This window comes from Passer montanus, unplaced genomic scaffold (assembly GCF_014805655.1).
Source record: "Passer montanus isolate IOZ18808 unplaced genomic scaffold, ASM1480565v1 scaffold69, whole genome shotgun sequence".
Lineage (NCBI taxonomy): Eukaryota > Metazoa > Chordata > Aves > Passeriformes > Passeridae > Passer > Passer montanus.
In genome coordinates, this window is record NW_024372036.1 from 5,378,837 (window position 1) to 5,394,142 (window position 15,306).

Consider the following 15,306-nt stretch of genomic DNA (forward strand, 5'->3'; position numbering starts at 1 on the left):
TCCTTACTAAGAATGTGAAAGAGGAGTGACCAATGCAATTTGCTGGGTTTATGGGCATCTTTTGGAAATTGAGGTTCCTGTGCAGGATAATGAAACTGATGAGTGTACTAAATATTTTTAATTACATAACTACTTCTTACGTGATTATGAAGTCCTTACTAAGAATGTGAAAGAGGAGTGACCAATGCAATTTGCTGGGCATCTTTTGGAAATTGAGGTTCCTATCTAGTTCCTTAGAGATCTAGAGACCTTGAGAGAGATCTTAGAGATCTAGGATCTAGAGATCCTTGTCTGATTTAGTAGCAAAAGCTAACCAGACTCCTGCTGCCACAGGAACCATAAATCAAAGTCTCGGGGTGTCCCCACTCGGCGTGAAGGTAAACTCAGTGCAAACCAAAGTGAGTGGCAGCTTGCCATCGTGCCCTGAGCTGTCACACTGTGTGAGGGACAGTGACCTCCAGCAGAGGGGCAGGGTGGACTCCTGGCCATGCAGATCCTTTTACCTGGGCTGGATCCGACAAGGATCCCGGCCCTGAGCCCTTGGCATCAAGGGTTTGCACCTCAGAGGAGGGTGATTCCCCAGCCCCAGGACTGTGGTGGGAAGGCTCACCTGTCAAGGTGGGGGATGTGTAGGGTCTTCAGCTGCAGGAGAGGAGCAATGGCATGCGTGGGGCTGATGAGCTGTTCCTAATTCCCAGTGAGTCAGACAAGGTTAAATAGTCCATCTTCAGTGAACTGGGTCACTGGCAGTGACCTGTTCTGGAAAAGTGGCCTCTGATGCAGAAAATATGGTGTTAAGGCACTTTTCATTTCCCCTTCCAGGCGAAGCACAAGTAGATTAGGAACACTAAGATGATTGCCTCTGCCTTGCTGTATCTCTCACTTATGCCCTAATTAATATTGATTAAAATCTGGCAAAGGCAGCATAAAGCACCTGCTGGGGTTTTATCTTCAGTTACTTCTTCACCCAAAACCTGCAGCCCTTAAACTGCACCGTGCAGTCTGGCTGTTACAGATCCTGTATCTGCACCTGTGGTGGCTGCAGCCTCCTGCACAAACTGCACCCTTGGCCCAGCTCTTTAAGGGAGGATTTGGCATGGCAGCTCTTAGCTCGGGCTCCCTGGTTGTTTATGTGAGATCCCAGGACAACAGGCTTGGGATCTCTTAGTTTTAGGTTTAAACTAAATGTTTCTTCCCCTATACTGGGAGCTGGTGAGGCCACACCTGGAGTGCTGTGTCCTGTTGTGGGCCCCTCAGCTCAGGAGGTTAGCTCGGGCTCCCTGGTTGTTTATGTGAGATCCCAGGACAACAGGCTTGGGATCTCTTAGTTTTAGGTTTAAACTAGATGTTTCTGCCCCCATACTGGGAGCTGGTGAGGCCACACCTCAAGTGCTGTGTCCTGTTCTGGGCCCCTCAGCTCAGGAGGGACATTGAGGGGCTGAAGCGTGTCCAGAGAAGGGAACAGAGCTGGGGAAGGGTCTGGAGTCCTGTGAGGAGAGGCTGAGGGAGCTGGGAATGTTTAGGCTGGAGAAGAGGAGGCTCAGGGGTGAGCTTATTGCTCTCCCAGCCCCCTGACAGGAGGCTGTAGCCAGGGGGGGACCGGCCTCTTCTCCCAGGTAACCAGGGACGGAGGAGAGGACCCATCGGGGGAGGTTTAGGTTGGACAGCAGGAAGGGTTTCTTCACAGGAGGAATGATCAGACATTGGAATGGGCTGCCCAGTGCAGTCACTGTCCCGGAGGTGTGTCAGGAAAGGCTGGATGTGGCACGCAGTGCCCTGGTCGGGGTGGCACGGGGGTGTTCAGTCAAAGGTTGGATTCGATGATCTCCGAGGTCTTTTCCAGCATAATCCGATCTGTGATGGCGTGAAGAAAGCCCTGGAGGAGCGGAGCCGAGCACCCTGAGCCCCCTCCGCCCTGGGAACCCTTGCAGTGTGTCCAGGAGCGCTTTAAAACGCAGAGAAACAGGTCCTGAAACACCGGGACGGCACGGACAGACGGGAACCGGGAGAGTCCATCCCGGTTTAGTTCCCATCCCGGGGCTGTCCCCGGCCCTCAGGAGCTGAGGGACCGCCGGGGCCCCGCCCCTTCCCGCCTGACGTCACCGCGCCGGAAGAGCCTCGTCGCGCCCGTGACGCGCGCGCTTCCTTCTTTCCCAGGGAGGCCGGAGCGAGGTAGGAGCGGCGCGGCCGCGGTCCCGATCCCCATCGCCATCCGCCGCCATCCGCGCCCGGGCGGCCGCGGGCAGGGGCGCGGCGGGGCCGGGGCGGGGGTGGCGTGCCGCCGGGCGCGTGGCGGGTGTCGCTGAGCTGTGCCCGCGTCCCCGCAGGGCGCCATGGGCCGCGTCATCCGCGGGCAGAGGAAGGGCGCGGGCTCCGTGTTCCGCGCCCACGTGAAGCACAGGAAGGGCCCGGCCAAGCTGCGCGCCGTGGACTTCGCCGAGCGGCACGGCTACATCAAGGGCATCGTCAAGGTACGGCGGCTCGGTGCTCGGGGACGTGGGGCGTGCCAGCAGCGCCCGCGGGCCCTTGTCCTGTCCGATCCAGGCTGTTCTGCCCTTAAACAGATCGTATTCCCCGAGAAGTTAAACTGCTCTGGGTTTATAGGAGCTCAGCAGAGGGGGCTCCCCTGGTCAGCAGTAGGGTTTTGTGCTGGAGCTTTGCTAAGAGCAGCGGTGCCAGCGTGGTTGTGTGCTGCCAGGGGATTCCCCGTGCCTCGGGAAACGGGGCTGGGGAGCCTCCCAGGTAGCTAATTAAATATAAAAAAAAGATTGTAAATTCTGGGTGATATCCATCACTTCAGTGTTGAGAGGAGCAAGGCAGTGGCTGTATTTGGGGCGTGATGGTGGCTCGGGGGTGCTGCAGGGAGTTTTTTTGGGTGTCAGGGTGCTCTGAGCAGCCCCTCAGCCTTCACAGCACGGGCACGTCCAGCGTGGAGAGGATTTTCTTCACCCTCACCTGACTGAGGCGGTGGCAGAAGGTGGGCAGCGAGGTTTGGCTTGAGCTGGGTCATACACAGGGCTGAAAAAAACGTCAGCAATGGACACAAACAGTTCTGTCCGGGAAGACAGACACATCCTAGAGGTGTGGTCTGTAAAAGCATGGTTGTGTATCTTAATCCCAGAGTGCTTCAGGAGCAGAATGCACGTGTCTTCTCAAGTGTAAAAGAAACAACAAGTCCGTGCTGCTTTGTTTGGGAGCTCCAGAACCTCTGTTTTACCTGACTGCAGGATGTTGGGAATGCTGCAGTCCCAAGGAAACACAGGGAAAGTCACTGCCTGTGCCCAGCTCTGTCCTGCCAGAGGTGGTGGGGCAGACTGAAAGTGGATTTCTTAGTATGGAGAGGCTGGATTCCTGCAGAATGCCAGGAATAAACCAGTTCAGGCAGGATGAGCAGCACGCTCACCCAGGCATTGTTCTGTGAGCAGTGAATGATTTGGGCTGGAAGGGACCTCAAACCTCATCCAGTTCCAACGGGCAGGGACACCTGCCACTATCCCAGGCTGCTCCAGGGCCCATCCAGCCTGGCTGTGAACACTTCCAGGGCTGGGGCACCCACAGCTCCTCAGGGCAGCCTGTGCCAGGCAGGAATTTCTCTGGCAGGATGGGATGTAGGCACCGGAGCTTGTGTTGAATCCCGTGTGGATCCTCAGCCCTGAGAAGCCTCTTGCTGAGGCTCATCCCAGAGTAAGTGTGCCCCGGTGGCGTGGATCCTGCCGAGCCCCTGCCCTGCAGCAGCCCTGCATTCCCTGCATTCCCACAGGACATCATCCACGACCCGGGGCGGGGCGCGCCGCTGGCCAAGATCGCCTTCCGCGACCCGTACCGCTTCAAGAAGCGCACGGAGCTCTTCATCGCCGCCGAGGGCATCCACACCGGCCAGTTCGTGTACTGCGGCAAGAAAGGTGGGCAGGAAGGGGCTGGGCAGGGCTGGGGCTGGGGCTGAGGCTGGGCAGGACTGGGACTGGGCTGGGACGAGCTGGGATTGGGGCTGGGACTGGGCCAGGCTGGGCAGGGCAGGGTGTCCCAGCTCCTGGAGTGCAGCACCCTGCTGCTGCAGCCCTCCCGTGTTCAGCAGGGCTGTAACCCCGGCCCAGGGCCCCCAGTGAAGCTGTGGCTGCTCTCTTGCTCCCTGCAGCCCAGCTGAACATCGGGAATGTGCTGCCCGTGGGCACCATGCCCGAGGGCACCATCGTGTGCTGCCTGGAGGAGAAGCCTGGTGACCGCGGGAAGCTGGCGCGCGCCTCCGGCAACTACGCCACCGTCATCTCCCACAACCCTGAAACCAAGAAAACCAGAGTGAAGCTGCCCTCAGGCTCCAAGAAGGTCATTTCTTCGGCAAACAGGGCTGTTGTGGGTAAGGAGCAATCACTGTGAGCTTGTCACTGTGGGCTTGTCACTGAATCTTCCAAACAAGGCCCCACTTTTAATAACCACCCTGAAAACAGTGTCATGTGCAGCTGGACAGCCTCTGCTCGGGTGCCTGGCTTGTATTTTACACCTGCATTACTTTTGCATGTTGCTCACCTGAATTTGGGGGTTTGACCTAGTGAGAGGACAGAAAAGTAGATGCTCATTGTCCTCAGGCTGTAGTGGAATTGTTCAGCCTGTAAAATCTGCAGTTCTCAGGGAAGGACTTAGATGGGAAATGACATTTTGATTTCCTGCTTCTGGTACACTGCAGGAGCCTGTTGTTGGTGCCAGGTGGGTGGAGTGTTCTGGGAGGTCTGACAGGGAATGACAAAAGCACTGCCAAGAAGCAGAGGCTGCAGCAGGTTTGTTGTGCACCTGACTGACAGCTGAGATGCTGCTGGTGACGCTTGCCTGCCTCTGCATGGCAGACACCAAAGTGAATAATCTGCTGTGTTACTCCAGTAAAATTGGCTCAGTAAATCATGAAACAAGTAGGTATTTAACCTCAAAGTTCTTCACAGTCCCCTGAGCTCTTTCAATTCATGCTTGACTTGGAAAACTTAATGTTGCTCAGGAAATTGTCGCAGTAAAAGTGGCAGTGCTTTAGAAAGACAGCTCAGTCCGTGTGTGTTGGATCAGAAAGAAGGCTGTAGCTCAGCCCTGGTGTCACTGTTGGTGTTGGCTTGCCCTGTGCTGGTGTGTGCCGTGTTTGGGTGTCACCATTCCCGCCATTCCCTGCAGGAATCGTGGCTGGTGGAGGCCGCATTGACAAGCCCATCCTGAAGGCCGGCCGTGCCTACCACAAGTACAAGGCCAAGAGGAACTGCTGGCCACGTGTCCGTGGTGTGGCCATGAACGTGAGTCCATCCCTGTCCCCTCTGGCAGCTCAGGAAGGATGTGTGGGATATTGGGACAGGCCTGGTATGTGTCTGGGAGGGAAGCTTCCCAGATAAATGTGCGGCCACAGGGTGAATTGGCAGCACTCCATGGTGACTGCACCGCCTGAAAAGTGACGTAGTGACTTCTTTGTCCCCTTCAACCTGTTGATTTGTGTTGACCGCCAGTTGCTGTGGTTACATGGCTGTCTTGCTTTCCCCCTGCACAGCCTGTGGAGCATCCCTTCGGAGGAGGCAACCACCAGCACATCGGGAAGCCCTCGACCATCCGCAGGGACGCTCCCGCGGGACGCAAGGTGGGGCTGATCGCCGCGCGCCGCACGGGCCGGCTGCGGGGCACCAAGACTGTGCAGGAGAAGGAGAACTGAGCCCCCGCCCCGGGGGCCACGCAATAAATTTGTACAACAGAGCTCGTGTGGAGGTCGTGGTGTCTGCTGCTGCAGTGGGGGTCAGATGGGATCGTGTGCAGCACAGGAAGCTGTGAGCGGAGTGTCGGGGTTTTTCCCCTTGCTTTGGAGAGAAGGGATTCAGACAGCACTTGTAGTCTGTGAGCTGCTCCTGCAGGCTGGAGTGACGCTGCTGTGGGTGCTCTTGTGCTCTGGTGTGATGTTCATGTTGCCCTGGCTCTGTGGAAGCTGAGGCCTGACAAAGCAATCAGGTAATCCTGTGCTTAAACTTGGGAATCTGGCTGAAAGGATGCTCAATTTCCTAAGTTTGTAACCTCTAACATAATGGTTTTCCATTTTTATCTTCTGGGGAGGGGGAAGCTTGAGAGTTGCAGTTTTGGGAAGTATTTCAGCTGCTCTCAAAAGGTTTGAGCTTCCTTTTGGAACTGTGAAGCTCAAGCCAAATGAAGGGTGCAAAAAAAAATTTGGGGTGTTACACAGATTGCCCCCTCTACTCATCAGTTTTTGGGAAGGGCAGGCAGCTTTGCGGGTTGGTCATGATTCCAAGGTGCTGCAGGAACGTGGGCGGTAGCACTAATGTGCACTGGGAAGCTGTGTTCTCTGAGAACAGCTGTCCTGTGAAAAGCCAGCTTCCACAGCTTTTTTGTAAGGGAATGAGAAAAGTAATGGGGTTTAGTGCAAAATAGCTTTATTAACAGCTTTTCTGGACTGGCCTTAGCAGGGAAAAATCACAGAAGGCAGATGGGGCTCACCTTCATGTCTGAGCACACCCAAAGCCAGGGCTGCTGCTGATCTGGCTGTGCTGGAGGGGTCTGAGCCAAGGACCAGACTTCCATGTATGGCAGTGACTTGAATTGATGGGAAGCCAGTGGAATGCCAAGTGGGAAAAGTCCTTTCTGCACCCACCCACAAATCCAGTACTGGAGCTGGCCATGTGTGTCTGAGGAGGGAAAGGAGATTTAAAAAACCCAAACCACGCCTTGGAGAAAGGCATCAGAGCCACTGAGAAGAAGCAAAGCACGGGCAGGTTTTGTTTGTTTATATTGCTCCAACTCCATCAAGGGCTGAAGTTCACATCTGTTCTTGCCATGAGGTCAGAAGCTCGTGGGTGCCTCTGCCCTCCTGACAGGGCTCACAGTGTGACACTCCTCCCAAACACCCTCAGAAGGGCAGCTGAAGTATTTAATGTTCTATCAAAATCTGTATTAAATAAAGGACTCGCAGAAAACCATGGTTTCCAACCATGTTTGGGTCTGTTGACCCCATATATTTTTTTGGGATGAGCAAGATGGTTACTGACCCTTGGCTGCCTCTGCTGCTGTTCCAGGCTCTGACAGTGCCCACCAGTGTTCACAGCCACAGGGTCAGTGCACCAAGTCCATCAGCAGGGAGTAATTAATTAATTAATAATTAAATAATTAAGTACCATATTACAGGATTTAATGCAGCTCCAAACAAGTTTAATGTAAACACAGAGGATGCAATGCCAGAAGTCTCTAAGTTCACACAGTAGCACGAGGATTTCAAAGGTTTTTCTCCTTCACCAAACTCCAGTTGCAACTATTCCAGTTCATTCTCCTGTTACCAGCATGAAGGTGGAACTTAAAAAAGCCACTGTGATCCTGGCAAACGACCAGAAGACTCAAGGGGCAAAATGCTCCTCCAGCCCCAACACCTGCAGTGCTAAAAGTCTGTGAAAAGAAACATGAGGGAAGAGGGAGTAAGATAAAGTTAATGAACAATAAAAGGCTGTAAAGAAACCAACCGTCAATGAAAAATTTAGGTAAACTGATTTGTAAAAAAAACTCCACAACTTTTCTCCTTCGTTCTCTCTGCAGGCCTTTTAGTGAGCACACAAATTAACAGATTAAACAAACAGACTCCAGCTAAATTCAAAATTGGTTTCTACCCCATGTTAAATTTCCATCCACTTTCAGTTTATTTCATAAACTGAAATATACTTTCTAACACAAAGGTCTAATTTAAGCTGTGGAATAGAGGTGAACTCCGCAGTTTACATGACAGGGGAAGTTAAGACAATTAACAATGCAATAAGAATAATAATAAAAAAACCCATAAAAATATACAGGTGAATTCCTAACAAGCTTAACTTCAGGCTGGGAGGATCTGTGAGAGCACTGAACAGAGAATGAAAATGGGCTGGAGTCAAGGCAGCCCCTGTCCTGTGCCTGGGCTGAGCAGCAGCTGCAGGTTCAGTGAGCAGGGCAGGGGCTCCCTCCGAATCTGCAGAAATGAGAAATCGGAGCCAGGGACGCTGCAGAGGAGCAGGAGCTGCTCAGAACAGAAAGAACAAACCTGGCCTGAGCTGGGAGGGCGTCCCGGTGGCACTGGGGCAGCTCCAACACAAAAACACTTTCAAATGTAAATGAGGCAAAATCAGTAGGAGGCACCCGGCTCCCCCTGTGGTCTTGCCCTTCTTTACCCCCACTGCTCATGGTATGGAGTCACAGGCTGGTTTGGGGCTGAAAGGACCTGGAAAATCATCTAGTTGCACCCCCCCTGCTGTGGGAGTAATTATGTAATGTGTTGTAATTATGCTTTAATTGTGTATCATAATCAGCAACCTCCTGCTCAAACCAACTGTTTTGGCAGCATGACAGAATACCAGTCAATTTGCTTATATGGTTTATATCCAGCATAGTTCACTTCATGGAGGAGCATCGCAATTCCCAACCCTAATATTGCACATTAGACATGAGCTACTATAGATAGAGTCCAACTTAAAAACCAAAGCCACACTCGTTAGTAAAACAATACTAATCATGATTATTATTATATTATTAAACCCTCTCACATAAAGATTAGCACAGTTACAGAAATCTTGAAATGAAGCAAAGCGTTTTAAAGAAAGATGTTAAGTGGTCCTGCAGAATTCTCAGAGGTTATTTCCAGTATATGGCTTTGTTTGCTAAAAGAAATAAAATTTAAAAATAAAAATATACGTACCAGTGAAGGCCTAAAGCCTTCCTTCAGAAGGGCTTCAAATTTCCATCTACTGAAAGAGCAAACAGCATTTTCTTTATACTTTATTTAGGGTGTGTTGAGAAGCACCAAATGCTCCCTAAACACGGACAGGTATCACAAATTCCTTCCCAGTGACAAGCATCCCTGTCCCCTGCCAACACCCCGTGGGAGCAGTGGGGTCACTTCACCCGGGGCTTTGCACAGCACCACTCCTGAGGAATCAGAAAGGGGAGCAGCTCTGCAGGAGCCACAGCCTGGCACACACTGGGGCAGGCAGGGCAGAACTGCAGAGGGAGAGGCAAGGAAACAGTGTGAGGTGGAAAAAGGCCAGAGCAAACCCATGCAGGGAGTTTCTGCAGAAGATGAGAGGGAAACAAGCCCCAGCAGCAAGGTAATGATCCTGACTGTTGTGCTGAAGTTACCAGGTAAGTGTCTATCAAATCCAAGGGAAATGCTTCGGGCTGTGTTTTCAGCTAATGTAAAAACCACAGGAGCCCCAATTCTAAAAGGTTTCAGGGAGTCAGGTGATCAATAAATCATTACAGCCTCCACAGAGGTTAAATTAAAAAATGGCTATTTTTGTCTTGTGGCATTAACAAATTCTCAGAGAGAAATGTGAGAACAGAAACATTTGTGGGAGCTGTTTTACATTTTTACTTTTTTCATCAAAAGCTTTCTTTTCCCAGTTTACAGCAACCCTCCACCCCAGTGATCTGTTGGGACACATCCAGAGTGTACCCTGAATTCTCAGTTTTGCCACCATGTTGATGTCCAGAGAATTCACACTCACATCCACTCAGATGGGTGACATTGACCAAACAGACCAAGGATAAACTCAGGTGTTACAGAATCACAGAAGTGTCAGGGCTGGAGGGGCCCTGGAGATCACCCAGTCCATCCCCCTGCCCAGGCAGGGTCACCTGGAGCAGGTGACACAGGAGTGCATCCAGGTGGGTCTGGAATGTCTCCAGACAGGGAGACTCCACAGCTGTTCCAGAGCTCTGCCACCTTCACTGTAAAGAAATTTTTCCTCATGCCACGCTGGAACCTTTTGTGTCACCTGCTTCCATAATGTCCTTTTAAAATTTTTATTTTAATTTCATGTTAGTACCACGAATTCCCAGAAATTTGCCACTGTTTTCCACTTTCATTTGCATATCTTCCAGAGCAAACTCGGGGAACCAGAGGATTCCAGTAGCTCTCCATTGGACCCACCTCATGTTCCTCTGGGAGATGCCCTCGCTCTGGCAGAGCAAAGCAAGGGACACGGGGTAGGCACAGGGGTCACAGCAGCTCCCCAGCTCCTCTTGATGGGGTTGTGACAGGACACTGTCCCTGGAGCAGCTGCCACTCCCACTCTGGCCCTCACAGGCACGAAGAGGATGCCAGGAGCGTTCCCAGCTTGTCTCCAGCCACTGCAGCACCATCAAACCCCTCTGTGGGTGCTGCAGGAGGTGCAGAGGCAGCAGCAAACCTGGCTCAACTCCACCTTTATTTCCCTGTCTTCATCACAGCGAGTCTCCTCCACCGACAACTTGGTTATGTTGTATTTTAATAAATTCAACACAAGAGGCCTCCACTAGCCCGTTCTTCAATTAAGTCCACATTTTATTTATGGTTTGCTGTTGGTACTTCAATCAGATTTATATATACATAATCTAAAACCTACATCAAAACCATGTTGACTGCTCTGAAGACCGAGAGAAGTGACACGATTGAAGTTTTCTTCCACAGCTCTATGGTAAGTCTACATTCCCACAGCAGGTTTTTGGTTCAGGTTGCAGAAGTGTTCAGAATGCCAATGCCAGGTCTCTCTCAGACTCGGAGTGGGAGGGTTACAGTTCTCTTTCAGCATTTCAGTCTTACACACAACCACAGTAGCAATCAGTAACATTTTTTTTTTGCTCTAGATTAACACCTGGGTTGATCTGCAGAATCCTGGCTTTTCACATTCCCACATCTCCCTTCCTAAACCCTCGCCAACACAGCTGGAAAACCAAGTCCCTCCCTGCGATTGCTGTGTAATTTGAACATTAATTGTGAGAGGATTTGATGCTGCTTCACACGGGAGGCAGCACGAGAGGCTGAGGAGAAGCGTTTGAATCCTCACAGTGCCACCTGCACAACGCCAGCTCCTTCCCTTGGATGCACACACAGGTACCCCAAAGAATTCCATGTATCCCCAGGGAGGCAGGGACTGCCCGTGCCTGCCCAGCAAACAGCCCCACCAGGAATTTGTGCACCTTGGCCTGGCCCAGGGCAGCTCCCACTCGGCCAGAGCCGCTCCTGGCAATGAACAAGAGGTAGAAAGTATTCACAGAAGCAGCTTGGCCCTCGCCCAGCCCATCCCTGCCTTGATTTGCTCAGAGGATTACACTTGGTACAGATCTTAGAGAAGAAGAAGAATAGAAAATGCTTTACATGCTACTTAATCTGAAGTTCCTCCTCGGAACAGCCCTGGGGACAGGTCCTGCACAAAGGCTCAGCAGCTGCTGCCAGGGCTGTGTGGGGCCAGGCAAAGCACAGCTCCAGCTCCCCAGGGATTTCACACAGCACCACCTCTCCCTTCAGCAAAATATTCCCATTCCTGCTATTTCACCTGTCCTCAGTCACGCACAGGGCAGGCAGACAGAACTGGTGAGTATCAGTAAGTCCTGAAGAACTAATCTTCACATTTCTGAGCTTAGGAATTTGCTTCCAGAAGACCTTCTGAGGACTTTAAAGCACCTACCAGGTATTTAAATACAATCAAGTATATTAAGTGTCCAACTTTTCAATCCGCCTTCTTTTCCAGAGTAGATTCCAGCAAAATCTACTGCTTTTATTCACCTGTAGAATAACGGTTCAATATAGAAAATGAAGGGAAAAAATACCCCAAACAACAACCAACCAAAGAAACCCAGTAAGCTACAAGCTATTAGAATTCCAGTGCCATCAGTAGCACAAAGCTTTCCTATCCCACATAGATGAGAGGATTTAAGAGATGACAAAGCCCACCTGGTCAAGGCTGTGGCTGCTGCTACTGCACTGTGAAAGGCTCCAGGCTGCCTGGCAAACGTGGGGGTTTTTTGGGTTTTTCCCTTGCAGCAGCAAACAGCAGGACAGTAGGTGTGGGTAAAAACAGGAGGTAAACAATCATCATGGCAAGTGAAGGGATTTGATTCCAAGAAAATACAAAAATACTGAATATAAAAATGATCCTTGCAATCCAGAGTGAAAAACTCTGTAAGAAAGAATCACAAGAAATGACAGACAGGAATTTAAGAGTGAGGGACAAGAACTGAGCAGCATTTCAATAAATAAAGCTACAAAAAAGGCCAATAATACCTTTAAAAGCTGCACCTACAGAGGTATCACTACAGCAAAGGAACAGAACTGCTCACTTAATGGCTCAGGTGAAACCACATTTGGAAAGCATTCATCCAGCCCTGGGCATTGCATGAAAACAGGAGCAGCACAACACCACAGCAGAAATGTGGGTCAGGGAACAGCTCATAGGGGAAAACCAAACATTTAAACATTTTGCTCTGGTGTGGACTAAAGGGGACATCACTGCAAATGCAGACTGTGCAGCTCACACCACTTTGGGCAAAATACACCAACTTACTGGAATAGTAGTTGCAAATTAAGAACAAAAATTAACATTATCAGACATTTTGAATACCATAGAAACAGAGAAGGGCATGATCTTATTTTCCTGCACTGGATGTTTTGCTATGGTCTGATTGTGGATGAAGTCATGGAACTTTTTCCTCTTGTTTTCATTACTCAAGGTTATCTAATGGTTAAAAACTAGAAGACATTTTTTGCACATTATTTTGACCACTGAACAATGACCCTGTCATTTCAGAACTGTGCTGATATGATTTAAGGCTATATTAAATTCTTCCAAGTAAACAGCCTGTAGGTCAGTTTTATTATCAAAAAGTGGCTTCAAGGAGTTCTAAAGCTAAAAAATACAGAGTTGGGTATTTAAAAATCTGATTAAAAGTTAGCCCTTATTCAGGAGTGTTTTTCTCCTTCAGAAACTGGTTCCCCCGTGCTTGTTTTGATTTGTCTGCAAACAAGAGCTCTGTCTTCTGTGCCTCCTGCTGACTGAGCTGGCTTGACCCAACATATCACCAACTTCCACTCTTCCAGTGCTGAAATCAACTGAACTCACACAAATGCTGCTGAAATCCGTGGATCCACCACAACTTGCATTAAAAAATCAGAGTGCAGGATGAGGATGTCTGAATTTAGTGGCTGGAATCTCTTGTCAACACTTCCAGACACAGCCTACCCCTAACAGGCACTGCAGGGGTGGGGCTGTGCACTTGCTCTTGTGAAAAATGACACAGGAATGGCTACTGCACACTTAAAAACTGCTCAGGGGAGACTTTTATACCTTAGAAATAAAAGGAAATTTATGGTAAGAACCTTTCCATTGTGAAAAGTGACAGTGCTCGGGCTGGGTTAAAGCCCTTCCTCCACTCTGGAAGGGAGGCAAGTGTCAGCCAAGAGTGTGCTGACATGGCAACCCCACTGGAAGGCAGGGCCAGGGACACCCTGGAATGGCACAGAGGGCACACACAGCCCACTCTGACCCCAGCTGCCAGCCAGGAGAAAACGCACTGAGCTCTGCAGAGGGGTTTGGTGTCACCTGCCCCACCAGAGCACCTGCAAGGAGAGCAGGAATGCTGCAGGAGGAAGCAGCTGGGATCCTTCCACGCTGCCTTCTGCCACTGCAGCACCTCGGTGCAGCAGGAGCTTTGTGCAAGACACTTCCACTGCTCCCAGAACTCCTCTTCTGCCTGGCTCTAGGCAAGGCAGCTGCAGGCTTCATTCCCAAGACCTCATGGCTGTGGGAAGGTGGTATCATGAACGTGATGGACAGCATGAAAAGTAAGAGAGCCAAAATCACTGTTGTCCTGATTATGCTGTGCTGGAGCAGAGCCACAAATGGGAAAGTCCCACACCTGTCCTAAGAAATGTGAGGTTGGCATCAGCATCTCACCCTCCCAAAAATAAAGGTGTGTCTTTTTGTCACAGGGGAATTTGCTTCCAATGTGGATTTGAAAGTGTGGGATAGCAAGGTTTAACTAAGATAGTTAAATGCTTAATTGGTTACTCTGCAAATTTCCCAATGTGCCACTTCTTCCTCCAATTTATACAGTCAAGTCTTTAACTTCATTTTTAGTTCAATTCACTGCACTAAAAGCTTCCCTGTAATGCCCAGTAACTGGAACTCACGCCAACAAAAACATGGAGCCACTTTGCCCTGACACAGTTCATCAGCCTATTCATTTCTGGCAAAAGACTTAAGAGGTAGACAAAATTTATTGAAACCAAAAATGAAGTAAATTGCTACAGCAGCCAATTTTTGCCCATTTTAACTTTGGCAGAATGGCTAATCTCATTCTCTCCTGGATCTCAGGAAATAAACAGGAAGTTTTGGAACCGTAAGTGCTTTTTCATGACACATATGCTGAAACACACAAGCTAGGCACAACAGAGTGGCTGAGAAGGCATAATAGCAAATATAACACAAATCTCTCATGTTGCCTAAAGTTTCACTCAGAAAAAGAAAAAAAGAAATGTCAATGGGGGAAATTTCATTTCTTTCTGGCTCGATTTCAGCAAGATACACAAGCTTGAAAAACAGAGAACTCAAATTTTCAGAGCTTGTATGTAGTCAGCTGGGAAAATAATGTGAAAAATTCCAAATCAAGCAGAGTCCTGTTCTGCTTGTCCATTCCCACAAGTTCAGGTCCTGCAGGACAAACAAGCTTTGATAGAACCCTGAGCCATCTCCTTGTTGTCAAAGGGGTAACACAGGTGCAGGTGACCAACACGTAGTACATTTACTGACACACAAACAGTGACTGAATTCTTTTTATATATGGCTGTACTATTTTTAACACTGACAGTAGCAAGTGTTAAAAGCTTAATTTAGTCACTGAACAACCACAATCCAAATGTACAAGATGAAGAAATTCTGCTCAGTAAGGTTATGGATTTCCCCCAAGGTCAAACTACACACTAACCTGACTCAACATCACCTATGGATTTTCAGTTTCTATGTATTCCATGTCACGCCACCAGGAACACCAGGAATTGCTTTACTATTTATTGGCTCATTTTATGGAAGACCAGAGATTCCCTAGAAACTGTTCTAAACAGAAAACAGGACTGAAATCAGTGATGGGGGATTTAATCTTCAGGCACTTTGAGGGGTACTGCTCTAGAGTGTGCCATCACCAACGAGGCATCGCCAGGGGCATCGCCTGGAGCCACCTGCCAAAATGCTGCCACAGAAACATGCATATCAAACTTTTTGCTTGTACAGTATTTGTTAAGAAGTACAATTCAAAATGGTTTTGCCCAGAGTGAAGAAAACATTGCACCTCACACCGGAGCTGCCTGTTTAAAAAGCAACAGCTGCAGCAAACAATATGGGTTCACCCTTCTTCATGTCACAAAGATGCACAAAATCCTCAGTTTGCTGCCTGGAAAACAACTGCCACTGCAGCCATTCCCAGTTCTGGGGCAGGGCTGGGTATGGCTGGAGAAAGCCACAGCCTTAAAGTGTCACAGGTTGGACATGTCTCTACAATCACTGCACTATT

General features: G+C 49.7%; 1 protein-coding gene across 1 annotated transcript; it reads left to right on the forward strand.

Moving 5' to 3' along the window:
• The first annotated feature begins 2,030 nt into the window (after positions 1–2,030).
• Positions 2,031–5,716, forward strand: RPL8 (ribosomal protein L8). The gene is made up of 6 exons (XM_039729340.1): positions 2,031–2,172; positions 2,328–2,471; positions 3,761–3,902; positions 4,136–4,354; positions 5,152–5,267; positions 5,516–5,716. Exons 2-6 carry the CDS (start codon positions 2,334–2,336, stop codon positions 5,672–5,674), a joined length of 774 nt encoding a protein of 257 aa, XP_039585274.1. The 5' UTR covers positions 2,031–2,172; positions 2,328–2,333; the 3' UTR covers positions 5,675–5,716.
• The last annotated feature ends 9,590 nt before the right edge of the window (positions 5,717–15,306 follow it).